General features: G+C 39.2%; 1 protein-coding gene across 10 annotated transcripts in view; it reads right to left on the reverse strand.

Annotated features, from left to right (window-relative positions):
- Positions 1 to 1,272: 1,272 nt before the first annotated feature.
- Positions 1,273 to 25,690, reverse strand: part of ARHGAP24 (Rho GTPase activating protein 24) — a 225,616-nt gene continuing 201,198 nt past the window's right edge. For all 10 annotated transcript variants that reach the window (XM_080365306.1, XM_080365307.1, XM_080365303.1 and 7 more), the window contains 6 exons: positions 24,467 to 24,674; positions 12,876 to 13,008; positions 10,599 to 10,672; positions 9,683 to 9,804; positions 5,069 to 6,137; positions 1,273 to 4,341 (listed from right to left, as the gene is read on the reverse strand). In XM_080365306.1, coding sequence (XP_080221432.1) covers positions 4,098 to 4,341; positions 5,069 to 6,137; positions 9,683 to 9,804; positions 10,599 to 10,672; positions 12,876 to 13,008; positions 24,467 to 24,674 — 1,850 coding nt within the window. In that variant the 3' untranslated portion in view covers positions 1,273 to 4,097. The remainder of the gene's footprint in view (positions 4,342 to 5,068; positions 6,138 to 9,682; positions 9,805 to 10,598; positions 10,673 to 12,875; positions 13,009 to 24,466; positions 24,675 to 25,690) is intronic.

Raw genomic sequence — 25,690 nt, forward strand, 5'->3', positions numbered from 1 at the left:
GCCACTTAGATCCATGAGCATGCCCCTGCAACATTGCCTCTGCCAACCGGGTCAATTCACACACAGGCTGGACATGCAGGAACAAAGCAACAAATTGGTTGTGGACCATGTGAAAATGGTATCATACAGCTGAGAAGTTACAAATGTTAGAAGAACAGCTTTTCGTTATTTGCTTCTGAATGTAAGAAATGTCGATAATTTTGTGCTTTTAATTTAAAGAAGTAGGACAATAATAGAAGCATGAGGATGACCACTGAGGACATAAATGAACTTTATCACCAAAGCCTAAAAGCTGAGGAAGCCTCACAGAAAGACTGGGGTACTTTGGATGGATTCTGATGGGAGCAGACATACATTGTTGATAATATTTTCTAAGTTTGCTGTGGCAGCTCAAGTTTCCCGGTCTGTCCAGATGTTTTCTGCAGAGACAATAAGGTGAAGTCTTGTCCTGGATTGCAGAGCAAGGAATCTGGGCTATCAGTGCTTAGCCATATAACTGGGATTAGAACATTCTTTGAGGAACTGACTGGAATACATTTTCTAACGTGAAGACAAGCTTCAAACAGACAAATCCTGCCTAACACAAGCTTCCAAAAAAGCATTCAAAGATACTTAGCATTGTGATCCCATGACTGTTTTAAGCTGATTCCAAATGGTAGAGCTACAGTGAACTTGTCTGATATTTTATTTAGTCAGCACCAAGACCTCAACCAGCAGAAAGCTAACCTAAATAGCTTTGTGCAGGTTCAGCTCCAGGAAATGGACCACTGTGGGCTGAGCTGAGTGATAATAGCACTAAGTGGTACGATACAGCAATAAGTGGCTGGAAGGTGACAGTACCACCAAGAATGATTTTAAACCCATCAGAGCCAAAATGAGCTCAGCCAAATGGACAGAAACCTGAGCTGCTGCTCTGCTCCCAGGGTAACAAAGACTTTCCTGGAAGATACTCTGACTAAAGAGTTTTACTTCTGTGTCCAGGTAACTAAAAAATGCTAGCTAGTTTTAACAACTATAATTGTGTGGATGGTTTGTATTTTCTTCCAAGACTAAATCCTAATTTCAAAGCAGGTCAAGATCCCTCTAATACATGAACAAAACAAAAATTCTGCTTTCTTCACCTGGCATCAGTCAGGAGGAAGCAGGTCTACTCCAGCCTAAGCCCTACCTAAAATTCACATGGAAAACCACCTTCCCAGAGTCCCTGCAAAAAGGACGAAAAAAAAATGTTTTCAAGGATCATGCCCTGAAGAAATCAATGCAGTAGCATCATTCAGTCTGAATCAAGAGTGTTTAATGGCAGTCCTCAAAAAGAACAATACAAAAATGAGGAGGATCTATATACACCAAAAATAAAGAGTTTTCACTGAAATAGTTTGTCTTATAAACCATCTTGGCCATGGTGAATGCAAAGACCTGAAGATAAGCAAAAATCCACTCTGAACTGTGCTCTTGTAGCTGAAGATAAGAAAAAATCCACTTGGAACTGTGTTCTTGTAGTTTGTGGGTAGACCAAGAACTAACCCTCAGAAAGCAATCACTGACCAAAGAGTCTTAGCTCAGAAACAGGAGTGTACAAAGAAGCCTGTTCAAACAAATAAGGAAAACATGCAGCACATACAAATTACTGGAAGCTTCCAGTCAGTTCCTGTGAAAACCAAAGATAATCAAAATTGAACACAGAATGCTAAGTACCTGGACTATAAACATCTCCCCTTCTTCCATGCATATTGTATAGCCTATGGCATTGGAAGCAGATGTGGATGCAAAATAAAATTTATATTCTTTTTCAGTTTTGAATAAGCATCAGAAATAAAATTTTATCAAGTAGCTGTCATTTTTGCCACTGTATCAGCTGATAATTTTGTAGTGGCACCTTTCCCCACTGCCTCACTGGCTGCTTTCTGAAATGATTCCATGACTAAACTTTAGGTCCTCATTTACATATATCCTTGAACTAGTTTTAGGAATTGTGCATTCCTCTAAATTTTCAGACAGCAACAGAGCTTGAATGACACAGGGACTGCTAGAGGAAATCAAAATGATAAAATTGGCTTACTGGGAATGAGAAAGCAGGACTTTCTCCACCTTGGGATACTGCTACAGGGGATACTGTATACATCTAGTGTAAAAACATGAATTCCAGTTAAGAAAATATTTATCTCAGAGACTTTGTTGTCATGTCAACAGATGTCAGATACTGCTTAAATTGTGAGTCAACTTTGAGGCCTACTGCATCAGATATCAAGGTCTCATTCAATTACAAAATCATATCAGCATAGTAATCTGGTTCCTTCTCTCACCATTGTGGGGACATCTTATGATTGCTGCTAACTGATATAAAACATGCTCCTTCCTATTACCTTGATCTTTCCCGATCTGACTTTTTCTGATTTACACACAGACTGGATGTGCACTAGACATGTTCACAGTACAATAAGCACCCTGACTGGCTACTCTGATGCTCACCAGACACAAATAATGCATCCACAAGCACCATGTGTAATGCTTCATTGTAAGTTAATACTTCTCTGAAATGTAAACCTCATGTTTGCTTCCCAGTATAATTCCCACATCTAGTTAATACTTGTCTAATATATATGCAATAACCAAGAATGTTCTTTGAGGCTACCTTCGTTCTTTCTCAATTAGAATTAAAAAGAATTGCAATATATTTAAGAGACACTAGAGGGAAGCCAAGACATCCCAACAACCCTCTCTAGTAATACAGCTTGCAGTCCTAAAAGCAGTTAAAAAAAAAAAATCCTTAACATGGTGTAGAAAATACCAGTTATACTTACTATATATAAAGATGCCAAACAAATTATTAATTTACAGCATGGCTTTGCTGGTTTTTTTTCATTGGCACTCTGCATGCTGTTAGGCTCCAGGCTGTTCCCTCTAGGCATTCCCTTGGTGATGCTGAGAGCCTGTGAACTTTCACAGTTGTAACACTTGACAGTAATCTCATGAAGCATTCAGACAGTATAAATTGCTAATATACACTGTAAATAGGGGTGGTGGATATGCTGGTGTATTTTCTTCCTCATTTGTTGTTTGTTGCACAGTTGCTCCATAATTTCTACTCTGGACTTAAATATTTTGGGGTTTTTTTTCAGCACCCATCACACTGACAACTACCAGGATGTCCAGTTCATCTCCCCTATATGTCCCTTCACCAGCCTTACAAAAAGGACTCTTTCACCCAGAGTACAGAGGCAAGTCACATGCAGATATGGTCAGAACAACTGGTTTATGTTTGTGCTCTGAGCTGCAGTGATCAGGCACAGGGCTTCTTTAGGGTACCTCAAAAAGCTCTGGTTATGTGATTGACACCCCCTTAAGTTCCCCCTTCCCATCTCCCAACTCCTTACTCTGCCACCCACATTTGCTCCCAAACAAGCAGCTGTTTACCCTTTTGCCATTGTCCCCAATTTTGCTGACTTGATATCCTCATTTGGTCTTTATGATACAGGTGCCCTGATACTTTCTACCTGGGCCATCAATTCCGTTAAATTAGTACCACTTTATTCTGTGCTGCTGTTTCTCATCCTGCTGTCTTTTTAGAAGTGACACAAATCAAGGTTAACCATTGGCACATATACCATAATATACCTGTTTATCTTTGCTCCCCAGCAAGAGGGGTAACAAAAAACCCAAAACCAAAAAACATTTGATATACAAAATAAGCTGATGGTAACACAATGCCAAAAATAGCTTATTACGTTAAGTGCAAGGGAGAAAAGCCTTGATATAAAGCTTGATTGCAACAACATTTCAAATTACCAGTTTAAATACAAGACTTGCATTAAAATATTTCTTGAGATACATCTCTTGCTCTCTAAGGTGATTTTCTTTTAAATTTATATACACATATCCAGTTGTAACACTTGACAGTAGTCTCATGAAGCATTCAAAGAGTATAACTTGGGTAAGTACACACTGTAGATATGAGTGGTTAATGTCTGTATGATTTCTTCCTTCAAGGGTTCATAACATTATGTTGAGTACTAGCCTCAGACAGGTGACCAGCCACCTGATACAGTATAATACCTGCAAGCCCTTCCCCAAAGTCCCACAGTCTACACTTCCAGTGCTCACTGGATCCAGATGGTATTGCCTCTTTCTGGTCTGCGAGACTCCACTGTCAGTTCTCCAAAAGTGGAGAAAAACTGCTCCATTTCCTTCTGCAACATATCGTTCCTCTTCTCTGCATCTTCCTTGGCCCGTTCTGCATTACGCATTTTGATTTCTACCATTGTGAACTTCTTCCGCTCTTGATCCAGTTCTTCATGCAGGGCCATCATTTCTGTCTCCAGGGTAAGATTCCTCTGCTCCAAGCTGCAAAAACGAAATAAAAGCAGACAGCTCCTGAGCAGCACTCCTCACTCACTCGAGCAAAAATGAACACCACCAACAAATTCACACACAGGTCTTTCCATTTAGAAAGCTTAGACTGAATTTTTGAGGTGTACCTACAAACCATGGCTTCATCAATGAACCACTCTCATAGGGCAATCACTTCAGTAGCTCATTTAGAAAATGCTTAATAACATCCATTGGCAAGGTGCACAGTAGTGAACAGCTCCACCTAGTTCTCCAGGAACAGGTTAAAGACTCTTTTCTCCTCTGGAAGTGCTGACACCCAGCTCCTGCTGTAGTTGCACTAGTGTCACTTACAAGGTCAGAATAATGCCCTGAATGCCTGTGTTTCACTGCTAATTTCCTTTCTTCACCTGATTTATCTGCTGTATCTATTTGCAAATATAGATTGACAATTTCAGAAAAACTGCAATCAACATATTTTTGTCTAAAAATCTGACCCTATATATATTTTTCATGCCAATAGGATAGCACATCACAACCATGACAAACAATTGTTCTGAAACAAACCCCTTTGGATCATATCACAGAAACAATGTCAGAGTATGTCAGCACCAAAGGATAGGAAACTCAGTGGCGAGCACCCAGTCACTGCACCTAGTGCAGATTGATAGCAAGTCACAAGAGGGAAATCTCGGATTTATGCTGTAAAAGGCAGTCAGATGGTAGAGCCAAACCGTCTTACCTTTTTATCCTTGTCTCATACTCTAGTTTTTGCTTGGCCATCTCTTGCTTTAAGCTGGAGACCAGGCTGTGCAAAGCACTGTGATTGTTAGTACTGTTGGCCACAAACGTTTCACTGTTATCACTGCTGCTGGTGGCTCGGCTGCTGTGGCCCCCCATACTCCTCCTGTCACTTTTGTTCTCATAGTCACCCGGGTTAGAGAGATCTTCATGTGGTGGTCCATCCAGCACAGAGTCTTCAAAGTTACCTGCATAAAAGTCCTGCTCAGGGCAGGTGGTGGTGGATGAACGACAGGAGTTGGAGTGCTCAGGGAGGGATATCTCACAAGAGGATGTTGACCAGGTTGCACTGTCCACACTCTGTTTGTCATCAGAGTTCACCATAGAGAACTGCTGGTGGACATTGTCATAGGTGGAAAGCCTGTTGTGCTGGCCTGACTCACTCACCGATTCCTTCTGCTTGTTGTCCCTCAGTGTGACGTAGCCATTGGACACCCAGCCTGGGGTCCGGCTATTGAGGGTGTTGCTGTGCCCATCTGTGCTAGAAACACCCATCCGCACACCTCCGTTCTGCACGCTGTGTGTGCCCATCTTAGTCACTGGTCCTTTCAGGGACGACGTTCTCCTGGTTTGCAGGGTACAGTTTGGTAAAGTCTGGCTCTTCTCAGGGCCCTCCACAGAGCTGCTGAAGGACCCATTGGTGACTATGCCACTGCCTTTATTAAAAGCAGGATTTTTTTTCACCATGAGTGGTGGGCTTCTGGTGACATCTAGTTTCTGGATGCTGTTCCTGGGGCTATTTGTCTTGCTGCCTGGCAGAGCAGTTGGAGACTCATTGTCCGTACTTCCCCTTTGCGGAGACTCAGCCTTTTCCCAAGAGCAGCGCCTTACTGCTGTCTCCTTGGTGTTGTTGTTCTCTTTGTTCTGTAGCTGTCCTGCAGTCACTTTCTTTGGCATTTCATTGTTGTTGTTGCACACCTCAGGTCCCATCTGAGGGTCTGCATCCTTGGGAAACAGCTCGTCATGTTTGCTAATCATCACTGACATTAGCTGCTGGACTACTACTGTGCCTGAAAGGACACACCAAGTACATAGTCATTAATAACCTGTTTTGTTTAGGGCATAAATGTACTTTATCCATCAGATCCCACAAATACTTAGCAAATATTCAGCTTATACAAACATTTATGCAATGCATCCATCTGTGTAACACCCTGAATGTTTAACACACTTGAAGTGCCTCTGGCTACCAGGCCAGATCAGCACCACCTCTTTCTTCCATGAAACCAAGCCAGCAGGCCTCACAGACTCTCTAAGAAAGAAACTTTTGCGAAGAAGCTACTACCATGAGAGTAACTGCATCCCAGGCAGACCACAGAAGGAGATAATGAGTAGCAAAAGATAACATCATTCTAAATGATGTGTTTCAACTCAACATGATGATCACTTTTAAAAACAATGTCTTATTCTGTCACGGCACTTGTATTTAGTACTCTAACAAAAAACAGGCAGGCAAGGGATTTTTTTTGCTGGAACACAAAGGTTTTAGTCTTTGGAGCAAAACAGGGCAGTAATGAGACAGAATTAATTTAATGTGAATGCTTTTAACCACTCCATGGTGAGACTATATGCAATCAGGAAACTATGCCATGTCATAGCATGGTACAGAACTAATGCAGGACCACAGCTTGCTATTTGCTGTAATAAATGGCCACCTTTACTCTTAAAGAGCAACTCCTTGGTGTGCACACCACTTGACTCCACGGTAATTTACACACTAGCATTTATAACTGGACTTGGGGTAATACAGATGTGCAACTCTAATGCATTAAGCAGACTCTCATTAAGGGTTATTAAGAATATTTCGGGAACAGCGTCAAGGTAGTTATAATAATAACCACCCTATTTTTAAGCTCCTAGAGAGCTTTCAGAGGCATACTGTGCTCTTCTAATCAATAATTTCCCACTGTGCAATATTGTTTCACATCAACTAATTTGTAATATTCTGGATCTTTATAACCCACCCTTTTAAATTACAACTACTCAGAGCCAATTCAATGTGGGTACTCAACAACATCTTTTTTTAGTGTTGTTTGTTTGCTAAGGCAAAATCATACATTAGAGCTTCATGGCAGGAAAATTCACTTAGTTACTCCCATGGTACATTAGGTGTATTTCTTCTGAGAACATTAGCTGTTTCAGGCAAAATTTTACTACAAACATTGCACTGTACTCAGGCAACTTTCAGCACTGTGTTTGACAGGAAAAAATTGCCCCATGATTGGAATTCTGGAAAATGTCTCTTGAAGCAAACAAAAAGAGCTCCTTGTCTCCATTGTACAGGTATGGTTACCCATAGCTGCACGTTTGGCTTTGAATGACTGCAAGAAAAGCACGCTGTATCTTCCAAAAAGCAAAGAGCAATGAAGAAGGGTGGCCATGAGCACCAATCAATGTACAGTCTTTGTTAAAAGTTCCTATACATTTAACTATGCATAGCCCAATTGCAAATCAGCTTTCTCTCATGTCAAATCTTAAAGTTATGCTTAAAGAGAAGTCATAAATCTGTTCCTCATTAGTTAAAAGATATATGTATTTCCCTTCAGTCAGTGTAGTATCCATGCCATTTCATACAGCAGCCACCATCCTTTTAGGGCTGTTGATAAGCAGGCTGGAAAGTTGCTCCCAAGAACTGGAAAAACATACTACTTTCCCTTTCCACCTGGTTTAAAGAAAAAACAACTGAAAACTTTCTTGCTCAAACTTTCAAAAAACCCCCTCAACTCACAACCTTTAGGCAGCAGCCCATTTGGAAAAATATAAACCTAGAAGATAGTATTTTATTTAGAAATGTCTAACTCTTGTCTCCCCATCCCAAATCTCCATCTGCCTCCCCTGCCCAGGGTGAGCTGAAGATACATGGTATCCCATCAGTAAATGCCACCCTGTGAGATACTATTCTCATTGACTTCAGTAGTATAAATCAGCTCTGTGACATCTCTCTCCAATTCCAATCTATTAAACAATTTGAAGTACTTTTTATACTATTTAATTCAAAAGCATGGGGAAAAAAGAGACAGTTTGCTGCCTGACCAAAAGAAACATTCACAACAGTTATCTACCAGGCTTCTAAGCTCTGCGGAATTTCAGAGTAAGAGAAGCTACTATTCCAGTCAGTCTGGCAGTTTCATAGGTACAAAGAGACAGGTTGAAAGTGAAGTGATAGACAGCATATGTGCACACACACAAAAACCCTAGCTCCTGCAAGAGACATGACAAGATAGTTGAAGAGGAAGGAAACAAAGCAGGAAAGACTCTTGTGTTTCTCTTTCAAAATACCATGGGGAGATGATGTAAGATGCATAAACTAGCACTTTAATGACACAGCAAAGCTTATCTCTGCACCCCTATATCAGACAGTCACAGTGCATTTGAGACAGGTATGTACAGAAACCAGGGGGAAGACACAAATGCAGATTTAAGGGTATTTGAAGCTACACAGGTTGATGATACACATGCACCTTCATAATAAACATGCACGTAAATTGGACGCCTGCTCTTGCAAACTCTTTTGAGTCAAATGCATGATCAAACCATTCTCGGTGACAATGAGAAGCCAGACATTAAAGTTAAGATGACAATTAAAAACCCTTTCCACATCAGGTTTTCTGCCTTATCTGAGCTGCTGTTCAGATGACTAACCCTGGGCATTCACTGCTTTCATACATGGTTTGGAAATGCCATGTTTCTGTTCACAACAACATAGCCATTGCGTTAGGAATTAAAAGGAAAAAGAAGGGACCATAAGACTACAGAAAAACAAGTACATGAACAAATGATACGGGGAACTTTATCTGTGAAAGAGAAAAAACATCAAACAAAAATAATAAATCCGTATGCTCTCAAATAAACTGTGAACACTGCATTTTCAAGTTTTGGTAAGTTTTTCAGTGCAGCATCCGTGTGCAGCCCTAATTTCTAAGAAAGTTAAGTAAATCTTCCATATAAAGAAAAAAGTGTTTCAAGGGAGAAAAGGCATCATGTACTTTATGGACAATCAAGGTCACAAAGATTAAGCCTAGGAGGAAATTAGGGGAGGAGATTATTGTGGCCATATTTTTGTCTTAATTACAGCAAAATGCTACATCTGAACATTGCTGTAAATAACAAAATGCAGCTGACAATTTGATCACTGTTATGTAAGGCACATAATATACCACTGCCTTGTGGGGGATTCTACATTGCAGTATGAACTTGTACTAATTTTTTCTCATCGTTAAGAATCACAGTAAAATATTAACTGCACTCCAGCTGCACATGCTGAGTAAGAACACACCATATTTGCAGCAAGTTTTGAGAGAAAAAGTACAATTTTAGTGAAGTGGCCAGGGCAGCGCAATCTCATGCAAAGGTTGTTTGCAATGCGCCACGTTTCAGTCACTTTTATAGTAACCTGTGCAAGCTTTAACCCAAACATTCATTTAAGTTGAAGAACTCTGTGTCTATAAAACAGATATATGGAACTTGCTGTACATGTTACATGGACTGGTGTGTACTGTTAATTAACTTAAAGACATTCCTTCTTTCTATTACAAGTTCAGTACAGTAAGCTCACCCTCCATGATAGTCAGAGGATCTTCCACTTTGGGGCGAAGGATGTTAGGGCCAAAAACAGTTGCCAGATTTTGCACACTCATTTTGTTTACACCTGAGTAAGACTGGACTTCATCAAGGAATCTGTGGGGAAGACAGAAGCCTTTAAGGAACATGTGAAAAAGGAAATGTGAAAAAAAACAAACAAACAAACAAAAAAGCACGTGATAGTTCCTTAACATAGTTCAAGTACTCCATTCCAATTCCGTACAGAACGTCTTGAAAACTCAGGGCTATTCTCTACAACTTCTTCAGATTTTTCTTCAAAATGAGACGTTGTTAACAAAATTTAAATCTCAATCTGGACTGATGATGAGATAACTCTCTTGAAGATGGTAACCTTCTCCAGCATAATTAATCAACTGCTTGGTTCATAAAATATCCTCAAAATGCAAACTGTCAATTTTTAATAAAAAAAGTTTCTATCATTTTAAAACACATTTTTTTATACTGGGCACTTCACAAATTGCAAATGTGTAAGACACATTTTTTAAGATGTTAGATGTATCCTTGAGACTATTCTATATATGACAAGGCATACACAGTTTCCAAGGATAACATGCTTCAGGAGTGCACAGCCAAGGCCTATAACTGCAGTTAGAAATGGGAAAAAACAGAGGACAGAAAGTATTCACTTCTACCTTCTTGTATTTCTTGCTGAGTGTGGCCCGCTTATGACAGGAATGTCATAACTGTGTACCTTGATAGGGCAAATTAGTAATTGGTCATGCAGTAAACCTGTTTTTTTAGTGCATTCACTTGAAGTTTACCAACCCTCCCACAGAGTAATGCTTTTCCTTCAGGGCACATATGCAGACAGGTTTGTCTGTCAGCTCACACTTACAAAACCATTGTGATATTCTCGCAAGAGCGCTTACCTACAGATATATTTTAGCAGATTATAATTGACAGCTGGCAGGCTCTTCACTTGCTTCACCAGTTCTTTCAGGCCCTTTAAGTGGTTTAAAAAAAAAAAAAAACAACAAAAGAGCGAGGAGGCACAGTTTCTTAGTATCTTACCAGAAAAATATTAGCAATTACAAGACAACAAACACATTGCTGAAACTGCAGCATTAGATACAGGTTACCATCAGGAACAGCTTGTAGACCCCATTTTGGAGGGGGAAAGCTATATTTGACTAATAAGGATTAGCTCTGGATAAAAATAAACAAGTAAGTAAATAACTTGGTTTCATCCTGTCTTTCCCTTCTCTCTCACTCTCTTTTTTTGACCAGCAGCTCCTTTCCTCCTGCTGCTGATAAAAAAGCTGAGGCTCCCAATAACAGTTCTTATTTGAACTAGTTGCCATTTTCATATGAGAAACTATTCAGGTATTTTACCCAGCTCTGGTCCATAACAGATTCAGACCATTAAACAGTTACTTCAGTTTGTGCTCTCCCTGGGAATGGGACAAGCAGAGTATCACACACTGATTTCTGTGCCCTGTGAAAACAGACCCTGGCTATGCTCTGTACCAATTAGTGCCTTTAGACTCAGATTGGAGTTTTGATGCTTTGCCAGTATCAGTAGGGTTTTGATTAAAATATGGTATGAAAACAAATGCAAATTGAGATGTGTGGACCATGATAGTGCACAAATCTGCTGTCTGTGGGCTAAGAAAAGAAACAAGATGCACAGTTCTTTCCCCTAACAGTGACTGCACTTTTAACTTCTGCACGGAGAAAGATCAACTGAAAATCTAGTCAGACAGCTTTATAGCTGGACTGCTAAGCCACCATAAAGAGGACTGAAGTGGCTCATCACCTATAGTGCTGATTTTTCACAAGCTATCAACACCAATTCCAGCACCAAAAGGCCACTGCAATTTGAATTTTGCTTTCAAAATGAATTTAATAAAGTGTATCATGGCATAATTGCAGAGGAACTACATAAATATACTTTGGTCTAAGCCAATATAAAATGACTAAAATTTGAATCTGAAAATGAGTGTCACTGCAAGTATAAACTGCTTGATGAACTCGAGCTGTCAGGTGGCTTTACATGGGAGCTATTAAAGGTTAGAGACATATGCAACACACACAAGCAAATAGCTGCAACTTTAGCTCCGAGGATCCCCTGCAATAACTTGTGCAAGTAACAGCTCAAACTAAACCAGCTGAACAGCCCACTCCCTCCTTTTGTAAGCAGCTGACAAAAATATGCACCTTGTAGCAAAGGCCAGCAAAGAAACCGATCTGATTTCTGTGGGTGTAAGAGGTTATGACCATAGAAGACAGTTTGCCACAGATCTTTCTTCCCCCTCCCCATTCCATTTGGATGGGAACAACTGCCACCTCTGCTTGGCAGTCATCAGCTGAGGGCTCAGAAAGGAGACAGACTCTCAGTTAGAAAAGAGGGGCTCCTACTCAATTAATTAATTAGGCAGGAGGGATTCCAGTTCTGGCAGGATTTGAAATGTCAAAAAGGAATTAAACAGAAATAACCACATTAGAAAGTTAGGGCAGTAGATTGAAACCAACAGAATGAGCCTATTTGTATTTACTTTGAAAATATCAGGGTTGACTTCATTATCTGTAAGCACACAGAACAATGTAAAAGCAAGCACTTAGTTTCTTATGTCTTCAGACTAATACATAGCAGGACCATGCCACCGCAGGGCGCATTATCGGTCAGAACCCTTATTTTGCTCATCTGGGTTATGCTGTTTTAAGAGTTTGGAAGGCGGTCCGCTTCCATCTTCTTGAGGCCTTCTGATTCAATGATAGGCACCGAATAGAGAACATTGGCCTTCGATCAAAAGTCAGTAAAAGTTGGCATCTTTTTGTTGGCACTTCGAAGAAAATGACCCCTGATTTAATAGCAAGAGATGGTTAACAACTACCAAGACCCTTCCTTTTACATTTCAGAACAATAATCAACAAAAATGTAAGCCTCTTCTGTGTAAAATGGAAGCTATTGACCAAAATGATATTTATTTGAACTGGATTCAGTGTTATGCAACTAATAGAGCTAAGGTTACGCTATGTACCTTTATTTAGACTTGCAAATTATCTAGGTGGCAAAAATTTTCATATAAACCCAGTGTCCATTAATAGATTCACATCTTAAATTAGGATAGGTAATCACCAGCTTCTCTCCTCTTCAAAATCACAACAGGTTATAACACACCAGCCTTTTATTTCATCTTACTCACCGTTTCTTCCTCCTTGCTGAGCATTTTGGCACAGGAAAGAAAATCTTCATATTTTGCGTATGGTATGACTGGTTCTGGGAGTTCCCTTAGGTACAGCTTAAGCAGCGATGCCACTGTGTGCACATCTGTATTGCTGTTGGGTTGGAATACAAGAAGCTGTTACTGTGAATCAGGATAATACGGTGAGATTGACAGGCTAAAACCCCCGCCACTTCACTTTTCCATTGTCACCCCAGATTTAACTCATCAGCACTTCATACATTCATAGACCATATCTATAATCTGTGGGGTTTTTTGTTTTGGGTTGTTGGGGGTTTTTTTCCTATAAAAACCTCACAATATCTCCAAGCAAAAGTCTGTCAACTCTTCTGATTTATTACTATAAATAATTACACATAAGGCCCTATTTGTAGGCACAGATGCAATGAGATCCTGGCTGTCATTGACAGGCATCTTATATCAGGCATGCAAAATCCATCTTAACTGATGCTTTTCATTTTCACCTGACCCAGAAACCAGTCATTATATTTAGACAGTGGGGATTATTATTTTACCAGAAATGGCCCCAGCTCCCAAAACATGCCCAGCATGTCTCAATTCCACTGTATCACCATCTTCCCTGGTATCACTATTAAGTAAGCAAGTTGTAAAGGAGACTATATATACCACAGGTGTTTAGTTGAAACTGCCTGATCTGCATTACAGTTTTTTCCCTGCCATGCATCTTTTTCCTATGGCCTCCCACAAAATGACTACTGTGCCTTTTAGCTGTACCATTAACACTGAAAACCTGAATATAATTTACACACAGAACTGTAAATCCATGGGAAATTACTTTTAGCTCTATCCTATACCACGTAAGCTAATGTATTGCAAGTCACGAAACTTAGAAAATGTCCGAGTGCTAGCACAACAGGTTATAGGGCTGACAGTCAAAGATCTGGCAAGACTTATGCTTTCTCATAATTACATTTGCAGAAACTTAAGGTATTTTTTCGATACAGCTAACAGGTGCCAAGGGTATTTATCAGGTGTACTAAAAGTAAGAAGATGGGGAGAAAGATTTAAAATCACAATTTCTGAGTATGCAGTAAAACTTGCTTAAATGTTCCTGCGGTGTGTAAAGTTACACTATGGTAACTTAGGAGTACTTCTCTGAAAAGAAATAAATAGATAAAAACTACAAGTCTCTTGCGTTACTTTTGACTCTCTGAGTTTAGCTACTCAGGCATTTACTCAAATTCTTACTGGAACGTTCTACATGCTTTCCCTGGTTCAGATAAGGAGTTGTACTACAAGCTAGTATTTTTCCCTCTAACTTCTGAAAAATCAAAACCCCCAGATACTAAATTATGCTAATTTCATTTGTAAGAAACAGAAAATGTACAGACATTTCCACAACATGTATTATTGTGTATTTTCTTTTCCTCTGAAAACTTCACACTTGGAACATTTTTTAAACTCTCAGACTCTCAAAGGGAACCACTGGTATTTGACGCACTTAAGCTTTGCTAGAGGTATGTTAATCATTATTTTGGAATGATCTGTTAAAACAATAATGGCTTTCACTAAGTTAAATGTTAACAAGAATGATGGGAACAACCTTAGATTAACGTGGTGTGGTATGAGCAATCTAAGTCAAAACAGGCGAGAAATGATAAAACGCTGCATATATTTAAAAGTTAACCACCCCCACCCTCCTTGAAATAAATTCCCAGAAAACATTTCTATTTCAATCGTGAATAATTCCCAGCCAAAATTCCAAAAAGCGTTTTCTAGAGAAACTCTATAAACAAAGCACTAATAGAAATCTGCATTTTTAAGGAAGGTTCAAATTGTAATCCCTTGATTGCAACCCCCTACTTCGTAGACTGGCTTGGATTCAAAACAAGAATCCTGTGTTTACCCCGCCCTGCTTCTTGGATGCATATATAACATATAACTGTAAGGAACAGTACTATATATGAAACTAGATATAGTTGTACTATTTTATGATATTTCAGATGCTAGCTTAGATTTGGCCTCTAACCTTTGCCTTCTACCTGACTCCAATCCAGATGCAAACTGAAGCTCTTCCTGACGTCCTGGCTAACAAAAATCTTTACAGACTGCACAACCCAAGGGCTTGAAACCCAGACCCCAGTGATCTCTCGGGTAGCTGCTTAAACGTCTGGTTGCCATTGGTGGCATTAGTTTTTAGAGCACAACCATGGCATGCCCAAGCAGTTGCCACTATTCAGCCTTATCCAAAACCCAAATTTTACAAAGATATCTTCAGTTTCCTAAATTGTTGGTACATCAGGAAAGCAAAAAGGATACAGAGGGACTGAGTTTTGCTAGTCAGACTCTGAAGAACAACAGCAGCCACAGAGAGTAGATGTAAACTGGCAGCCTTAAGACAGTGCCCTACATTGCAGCATGAAAGCGGGCACGGGCCATCAATCTGCAGAGAATTTAACTCTGATTCCTTGGCATTTATGATCTTTGTGAAGATTTTAGTGTTAGTATTTTTATTATTTAAACAATGAAACTCCCCAGGACTTGCTGAAGAACTGAACCACATCTTTACGGAGACTATTTACATAAAACTAGAGAGGCCTTTCCAAATACAAGATTCAAACAGGTTGAGTGACACAAATTACTGAAGAACAATTAAAAGTTAGCACACACGTGTCCCAGTGAGGGGATTAAGCAATATCATCTTCCCTTTGTACTTCCAGGATCATTCTTCCTGTAATACATAGGAATAATTTTACACCAGTCCTTTGGAGTGAAGTGGAACACTTGCTCCTTGAGGGCACAGCAGACGGAGGATAAAAAGACTGAAGAAGGGGGAAAACCCCTGAAAACTGATGCAATTTGCAACTTTCTCCTTTCTATGTGAAGTAATAATAGAAAATCACTGTGAAGGGTTAGTTGAGCGCTAAAAACCGTGGCTCTACCAAGGAAGAACCAAGAGAGAAATGGGAAGGCAGGATGCTGAGGAGCAAGGAAACAATAAGAAATATTGTCTTCTCAAACTAAACTCCCGAAGGACATGCTGTATACAAGCCTGCAGAAAGGTGCTTTCTGTGGGGGTTAGAAACCCAGGTTCTAAATAGTAGATAGGGACACACTCACAATTTATTTTTTTTTAAAGTTTTTATTTGCTTCTGCTGACTGGATGTTAGGGCAATACCTCAGGCTGCCACAAGATGGTGGGACTGCAAAGTAAGATTTTGGAAAATTTGTCTTGTTATGTTTTTTTCCTAAACTGTATTGGAACACTGCTTAGGACTTAAATCTATCTAGACAGAAATTACCATACAGATCTTGGCAGCATAAACAAATATATGTAGATACACACATATACTGCCTGTAAAGCTCTTTAAGAATTGGATTTTATTGTTTCTATTTAGCAAGTTAGACAAAAGCTAGAAGCTTTCTTCTTTCAATGTAAATATTGGTATAAAAATGTCAGTATATTTATAATAATGTAACTGAGTGATTCATATAATCTGAAACGTATTGAGACCTTGCAGTCTAGTACTGTTTTTTTTACCTTTTGTTTTAAAATACAGAGGAAAACTTAAAAACTGGCAGACTTCATTTTATTCCATCTGTATTTTAAGTGTTTCAATCCACAAATACCACTAAGTGCATTTCAGACACAGAGGACAGCTGTGAGTTTCAAAGGAGTGCTGAACTGTAAGCTCTTTTGAGGATCAGGAGCATTTATTTCCCTTTCCGGTCTGCAGTGTAAGTCAACCAACAGCGTTTATGTATCTGCCTTGATGTGGGTCTCTCCAGGACCTGTAGAGGACCTTTCCTCCTGGACTTCTTCCAGCTACAACTGATCAATTTAAGACAAGGCAGTATTTCTCCCTTCAAACCTGACCTTGCTTATATTCTAGGACCATTACAGCCACAGAAACTTAATGATTATACCTATCTTGGTATTTCTTTTCCTATCTGACAGTGTAATATCAGAGTGTTTAATGATTACACATTCATATTTAACATGATTAAAAGTATTCATTAACAAGTATTAAAATAGTGTGTGTCAGTTCCAGCAGAAAATCCTCTGTTATCTAAATTGGATATCCAACCATCATTAATCGAGGTAGATTTTCTCCAAGTGCACAATGAATAATTACAAGCTTGAAATGGGAATGACAAAGCACAAAGCAGAAAATTGAATGCAACGCAAAAAGCATCAGCAGGCTGAGAAAGTCTATTTTGGCATGTCATGCTGGAAAGTCCGAGAAAGATGACTTACCTTACTAAAACATTAATACTGTTTTACTGTTGATACGTTTCCACAGGAGCATCCCCCACTCTGCCACTGTCCATGCAAAGGCATTACAAATGCAAATGCACCACAGCCTCTCCTTAGTCATCAGACTACACATATTTAAAGCCCCATTCATCTGAACTTTGTTATTAATATCCCTCACGGCATTGCTGTTTTGACAGCACTTTCCTTTGTGATACCACAGACGCTGTGGAAGTGGCTGTCAGACCGATTACAATGCCTGGAGTTTTTCACCCTCTCTACCATAAACAAAAATTACTGAAGCCCAGCAGGTCACCAGAAATCCATGCATACCCCTCACACTCGGACAAGCAGACAGAGTGTTCAGAGAGCTGGAGTCAGCGCTTCAGAGCACAAAGCCAACAAGCTCCTCATAAACTCTCAGAGAGGAAATATTAACAGGGCAAGGTCACATTACAAAAAAGATAAATGCTGTGCCAAAAATAGCTCTAGATCATGATGACACATAAACAGTTTGCATAAAGAACAAACAGTAGGAAACAAGCAGCTGTGAGGCTATAATTTATTTTAAGAGTTCTGGTAATAAAACAAAGGAGAACAGTACAGTTCAGTTTGTGTATCAGTACCTCCCAGAATTATTAGAATTACAGCTCTATCAATGTGTCACAGATCACAATCCTGGAAACAGCCCCCCTCACCAACATATCCTGTACCCACCACAACGTTTGCTGACTGCATCCTTGCTTACCTGCATTCAGGTCTGTAAAGCAAGTCCCATACCAGTAGAGACATTTTCCTCACATGCGATTCCAACTGGCTGCCCAGTGTGTATCTTTACTGCCAGTCTGCAGACAGCTTAAGTGAGATACTAGAGCCCATCACATACCAGTGATGAAACACCGAGTAAGAAACATCAAGGGAATATTACAAATGTGCATTAACTACACACAGCGAGAATTGGAGCACTATTACAGCTGAGAAGCCAGTACACTGAGGCTAGGAAGGCAAAGCCTGCGTTCAGTAATGTTACAGTGAATCCAGAGTGGTTCAACTGATTTTGGGAGTCACGCTTTCGTCCAGAAATTAAAAGGTCAGGTCAAATGTATAATGTAACTGGTTGAACGTCCTATGTGAATGTTTCCATGTGTAGGTATCTTCAAAGCATTACACTCTGTATCATCTCCCTATGTAACACTTATCTAGTACAAGTAGCAGAATTCATAATCTTAAGTACCAGCTGAAATTTTGCCTACAACTTGCAAAGCATATATGAAAGCATTTACCATTTCAAGTTGTGAGTTGTCTGTCCTCTCCTTGCTGCCACAAGAGCCTCGCCCTACTGCAAGTTAAAACTGATCTCAATTATATTTCTGTTTAGACAGAGAGAAAAAACAAACACATATTCTGCTCATTTATCCTTGTGCTCATGATTTTAACAATCCATGCTACCTTCCAGGGACACATTCAGGGGAGTAAGCAGTACAAGGAACACTGAAAATTGACAGACTCTATTTCCAAGTTAGACAACCACTCCAGTAATTATAACAGCAGCCAACTCATTCAGGTTAAGAGAGTGATGCTTTAAAGGCAGCAATGAAGACAGCAATTTAGGACACAGAGAAGAAAAGACAAGCTCTATGGAAGGACATTAAAAATTACTTAGAAAAACATAGATTCTTAAAGAGACACACAAGTGCTTTTAGGTAAGGTGGGCAGAAGCCTAACAAACAGATGGGTTCCCATCAGGAAAAAAAATCAACCAGTTCCAACGAATACACTGCTAAATTATTTTATCATTTGATAGGTTGTTCAGAAAAGTTGTTAAATTTCTACAGGATTGTGCAGGGATTGCAAGTATCTAAGAGCCACCACAAATAAACTACCTGTTCTTGTTTACTGGAAGAGAACACCACAAATCCCTAAGTAAGGGTGCTTTAAAAAACACACTCTCAGACCTTCCACATAGCAACAAAATATCATCCTTTCTTAAAGGTGACCATAGCCATCTAAGAAGTCATTTGTCATTGGCAAGAGAAATACATGGCTGCCTTTTTGTTGTTTGGGTTTTGTTGTTTGTTGGTTGGTTGGTTTTTTTTTTTTAATAATCACAGCTGACACACCAACTCCATTTCTAAAACTGAAATTCATGCAAAGCAACTACAAATGTTCATTCACTGCCAGTACCTAAAAACACACACTCCTGCAGCAGGGCACCAATTAAACTGATTTAATGACCCTTGCATCATGCTAGAAACGTGCCTCCTAATGTGTATTTAATTGCTAGACTAGGTCTTTAAGTTGTGCCATATGCAGAGGTTCTTTCTGCTAGCTGGTTAGAAAAAGCTGAAATTAGATAGGACGTGGAAGGGGCTCCAGAGGCATAATTGATGAGCAGATTGTGAGGATCAGGGAAGGAAGCCTGGAACAGGCAGAAATGAACAGGAATTTTCAGTGTCCTAAGGCCATTTGTGTTTGGCAGGAAACAGCTTTCTAGTAAAGACTTCATTTCACATAAAAATGTTTTGTTTTGGGATTACTGTAGTTTCCCACTATGAAGAGAATAAAGCTCATTCCTTGTGGGGAACTATCTGCCTCTAAACAAAGAAATTCTTATATACAGGTTTGCATTTGGAAAATAAAAGAACAATTTTCGTAATCATTGATTTCCAAGTCAATGTCTACTTCCAGTCTGTACAGTGCCAGTGCAGACTGCAGCCCCACTAAGACAGATCCAATTTCTTGCATTCACCAAAAATTTAAAACATTCTTTGTCTCTGGAGGAGAATAAGAATTGTGCACGTGCTCCTTCTCACCTTGAGGATATTATGTTAGTAGTGTCCTCATCATTTTCTTGTTTTGCTTCTTCAGTCCCAGTGGTTAAATGCACAGGAACATACCAGTTCTACGTTCTGGATTATTTGACTCCAGTACACAGCATTTGCCAGCTATCACATACTGCCACTTACATACCCTTTTCCTCAGCTGATTGCAACGGTGACTAGAGCAGCAAGTAATATCTTGTCATATAATGTACTGCATTCCTCTTTAGAGGAATTCATACCCATAAGAAAATGTAATAGGGATGTTGTTTTGTTAAATATGCATTTATGTGCTTTTTTTCTTTCCTGTGCATACACACAAACACAGGCAGGTCAGCTTTGTAACTAAACTCTTCTGAACTACTTGACTATATACATCAGCAATAGTAGTTATGAAAATCCAAGCCACGTACATCAGTCAGTCGCAAAAGTATTAATATTTGATTCAGTGACATTTCAAATATTTATTTGCTCCCTGAGCAATCTTAACTGTCACGTCATCTGGTAGAAATTGTGATGAACTGTAGATGGAAAGAGGTAATATAAAAAGAGAAATCCAATTTTGTACCCCTTCTAGGTAAAAATTGTAGAACAAACCCTTAAGTTAATTTCCTTATACAGTGCCATATTCTCTGTGCTAATTTTACAGAACAAATAGTTCTAATCCACTTTGTATCATTACCAATGTATGATGTGTAAAGCAGCTGCGGGATTTTAAATTTAAAATATAAGCCACACAAGCAGAGAGAAGCAAATACCATAAGAGCAAGCAAAATGGATTCCCCAGAGGGGACAATTTTACAGAGGTGGAGCTGTACTGGAAATACCAAGGATATTTCAAGTAGTAGCAAGCATGAGTGATTGCCTAATTGCACTATTAGTTCCTTAAAGCAGATTTCACAATATGTTGTTGTGATTTAACCACTGGACATATGTGCAGGTACATACAGAGGGAGCGAGGTATTTATTGATTTTTGGTTTTAAACTGACATAAGTTTTCAATTGTGGGGTGTTTTTTTCTTCACACAAAAGGCCTCAGCAGTTTCCAGTTGTAGCACTTGTACCTTCCCTTTCCATGACTGCGAGCAATGCTGATGTTCCAGTTTTCATACTGGGAGGCTGGGGTGTTGGATGTTTCAGATACTGGGTTCTCTCATTCTGTGAGTCTGAGAAATTTCAAACACTGTTTCCATTCTCATACACGTAGCTCACAATTCTTCAGCAACATCTTATCCAACAGTAAGATCAAGATCAATTAACACATGAAGGTTTCTGCCACTCTCTGACTTGTCCTGGATTCAGTCTGCATTTTTATAACTGACTTCAGTGTTGGAACATCCACACTCATGTGAGAGCTACCATTTGTCAAACTTGTTTTATGTTTAAAAAATGGCTGCGTTTTCTTTTGAGCAAAGCTATTCTTCTTTCGAATGCACCACATTTGTTCCGCTTGCATACGTTCTGTGGTCATCTTTGCCAAAGGGGTGCTGATAGGAACACAACATGGGAGAAGGGCAGGGGCTCCACAAAACTGTGGGCAGCAGCTGAACTCGGGACAAAAGAGCAGATCTGTGCCTTTGACCTTTGTCTCCCAACAGCTGTAAGGTGTTTTAAGATTTGCAACCATATTAAAACACATATGACATTTTAAATGAGTACTAATCATGGCTGTATGGTCTTACCTTTGTTTTTGCTTTTAATTCTACAAGTTACATATTTTAGTGAATTAGCTAAGAAAGCACAAAGAGAAAAAGGATTATTTAACAATAATATCCCACACAAACACATACACAAACCTACACACACATTTCAAAGCATCTTCACCTGTTCTACAGTCTTTTTTTGACTTTTGTGCACTTATACACAGAAAAAATACCAGTATGAAAAATATCAAACTCTTCAAATATCAGCTCTTTATATTAGTTCCTACATGGATGACAGCAGCTAGTCTTTCTCCCAGTCGGAGCCAGTGACCCAGCACCACTACAGAAGTGTGACCTGGATTCCATTGTGTTTTGTGCCCCCTCAACAAAACTGTCAGCTCAGCTCTAACTGCAAAAGTCTTTATTATTATTGATGTATGAGAACAGGAAAAACATAAATTAATAAACAGAACCTTAGTAGATTTTGCACTACCAGACTTTTGACTGATAATAACATATAATTACAAATTAAACACAGTGAATCTGGAGGTTCATGAGAAAAAGTCAGCATGGACCCCTAACATATATATTTTTTTCTTTTCTCCACAGCAAGTTTTCATATTGTGGCCACTTTCCAAGAGCTCAACTTGCCAAACAGGTTGCATCAAACCCAGAGACCATGCCGCTCTTCAGCACAATGAAAAGAAACGTTACCCCAAAACAAGGTAATCACATAGGCACTCTGTACAAACGCTGTGAAATGAACTTCGCCTCCGAAGTTTAGAAATGGAACAAAAGGTTAGAGGAAAAATGTAGACGATCAATGGAAACAACAGCAGAGATCAGAACTTGTCTGCCTGAATTCTGGACCATTGCTACACCTAAATCATACCTCTCCGAACTCAAATGTGAAAAAGTAAATAGAAAAAGTACCCTTCACAACGCAACACATGGACATACAAGGTCAGTGTTCTATAAATTCTCAGCTTCAGAAGCAGAACTGCAGGACCAGCGATTTATAGGCAACTCCTGCTGATGCTTCTAATTGCTATAGTAGACATTATGTGCCTTCTTCACAGCAGTAGCACGTAAAATCTCTTCTCCATTTCGTCTGCTAAAGCTCAGCTAGCATGCCTATTCCTGGGGCTCATCAGTGTGTGCTACAGATGTTATTAGATAACCTTGCAGGGAAAAAAATTGCATGCAGCTGAGCCCCAGTCTCATTTGTTTTGAACAGATAGAATTTAGGCACCTTTTTCAAGCTGTAGCTCTCAGTGGGTGTAGCTCTCAGTGGGGTGTTCAGTACATCATCTTCCTGGAGTTTGGGGGTGGCTTGTTTTCTTAAGCATTTCCTCCACAATTATTTGGCTTACAGGCACAGAAAAAATAACCTTTTGTTTCTGCCACTTGCCTACTGGTATCTCTGGTAGAGGTTGTTCCAGAGACATGACCAGTACTACTTATCTTAACATCCAAGTAAGGAAAATATACCCAATAGATGCTTCTTTACCATTTTTAAATAAGTTACACAGTATTTGAACAGTCAGTGAGAGTGCTACAAACATCTATCAGCTAACACTGTCACTTCTCACAGTCCTCTGGCTCCTTAAAGCTGTTTTCTGGTCAATTATCCTAACTCTCACATTCTGATGAAAAACTAACAAACCTCATAGGAAGACAATTCACTTTTCTTTTCCAAAGCATTATAAATTCTTGACATTTCTTAAAGTGAGGGACAGGACTGAGGAAACCATTGGGAGATAAAACAGCATTACAGATGTCTGTCTTCTGTGCATCTGTGATATACCTACCTTCATGCATAACGAATATACTCACTTCATAGGAACAGGGAAAGGACAGAGGTGAATGATTTCCAGCAATCAGGTTCATATCATGGCATGTTTTTGCACTGAACGATCAAGCTATGCTTTCCTTCTCATTACTTGCATTGCTATCAGTCAAAGGTCACACAAAATAAATGTAAGCTGTCTCTTCTTCCTAATTCACATTAGACCCTCAACTGGAGTGATGTACCCTGATTCCATTTTGGAGGTGTGTTACAGATATCACTTAGGGCATACACTGAAGACTACCACTAACAGTCTCTTGAACTGGAATTTCATTACCATCATATTAAATCTGATCAGAGTTAAAAGGCTATGTGGCATTCATAATCCACTGGTTCTGTTTCTCTGACTGCATACTCTGAATATGTGGACTACTGCTATCAGTGCTTATAGAAGGAGAGCTGAACTTGCAAAAAGATTAATATTACAAAAGACTGAAGTCATACACAGTTCTGTGAACAGGACTGGGTTCTTCCTTGGCCCAGAAAATTCTCATTAACTTTGCAAAATTGTGTAAGTATTGAAATATAAATTGGACCTGGACCCTCAAAACCACATAGGTTTGTTACTATGGTCACAGTGACTTTTATTTTAAAACCAAAGGCCCAAAATTATAAAGGAATACATAAAAGTAGACTTCTCTTCCAGTTTTCTAGGTAACAGAACATGTTGAAATTGGTGACAAGAGAAATTCTTCCTTTGTCTATTTCAAATGATAGTAAGATCAAGGCAATCCAGATATTTTTGATTAAGCCAAGCCATTAGCATTACTTTTCCTAACCAGCTTTTCACAAATAGAAATTCTCCAGAAAAGCTTTGAAATCAGACATCAAAGTCGGGTGTGTGTGTGTGTGTGTGTGGAGAAAAAGACATTTTAGAGTGATAACAGGAAACATACAGAAAAACCTACAAAAACATGTCATTCTGTATGTTGCTGCCACATGTGTTACAGCACTGTGGGTCAGCCGGTACAGCAGATCATGTCCTGTCTAGACTTCAGGGAGTGGGGACAGCTGGAGGATTTTACCTGTCAAAAGAAGGCTTCTCTCCACAGTCAAATGCATCCTGTAACTCCTTGACAAGATTAGCCTGCCCAGGCAGTCGAAAAAGGCCTTCTTCCTTTAGCCCCCGCTGTCGGATAAAATCCACACACTGTTCCACCAACATAGGAGCCAAGCGGTTCCCATAACGCTTTTCGTATCGAACAGTATCTTCCAGCTTCTGGCCAAAAATACCTGCATGAAAAAGAGAGATGTAACTTGGCTGAGATCCATAAAACATTGGAGGAGCCTCTGTCTTTCATTACAACCCATGCAATTTACAATTAATTTAAATGCATGGACAATTAAACTACTCTGTTCTTAAGAATAAAATGCTCAGTTTCACCTTTGATACTCTCATGGAAATACAGTGCTGACATATTTCGCAACAATACTCAAAAATATTATTTAAAATAAAATACTATAAACAATTTTTCAGACCATAAGCATAGAAAACATAGAAATAATACAAATAGGATTTTCTGTCACAAAACTTCTATTCAAAAGTGATACGCATCTCCATCTACTTTGTTTCACGCCCAATTACCTATAAAAGAATAAGTACTTCCTGTATCAGTATCAATGGCATATAAATATTACCTTTACACATGGAGGGCAAAAGATTTATAAATACAGCTCAGGATGTTGCTCCTAATACACCGAATTATTAAGTTTTCCACATAAACAAAGATCTTTCCTATAATCTATTACCAATTGCATTATCACCATCTCCTTTAGCAACAATAAATTTTGTGTGTGACAAAAGAACCTGACATGAAAGGTGAAATATATCAGACAAACTGCAGGAAACATGCATTCATACTTAACCTCAGAAGAACATGGAGATTTTTTTGACAGAATTAACTTCAACCCTGATCTGACGGTATCATCACTACTGCTGGAAAGACAGCAACCCTTCATAACTTATTATGCCCTCCATTTCAAATTGCAGAGCCAGCCATCATAGATAGCATCACAATAATATTCAGGCATGTCATCTGTGATGGAAGGTCTCTCTTGAGACCACTGTTTGTTGAATACTATTGGTGCTGAAGTGAGGCAATTCAATTTCTATATATAACAACACAATGAATAGTTCTGAAGCAGTCGTGACCAGAAACTAAAGACCAAATAATTATCTATGCTTGGAAGGCTCCTTTTCCAATTATGTATGGTGTAAAGTGAAAAAAAAAAAAAAAAAAAAGTCAAAT

This window comes from Falco punctatus, assembly GCF_963210335.1.
Source record: "Falco punctatus genome assembly, chromosome: 1".
NCBI lineage: Eukaryota > Metazoa > Chordata > Aves > Falconiformes > Falconidae > Falco > Falco punctatus.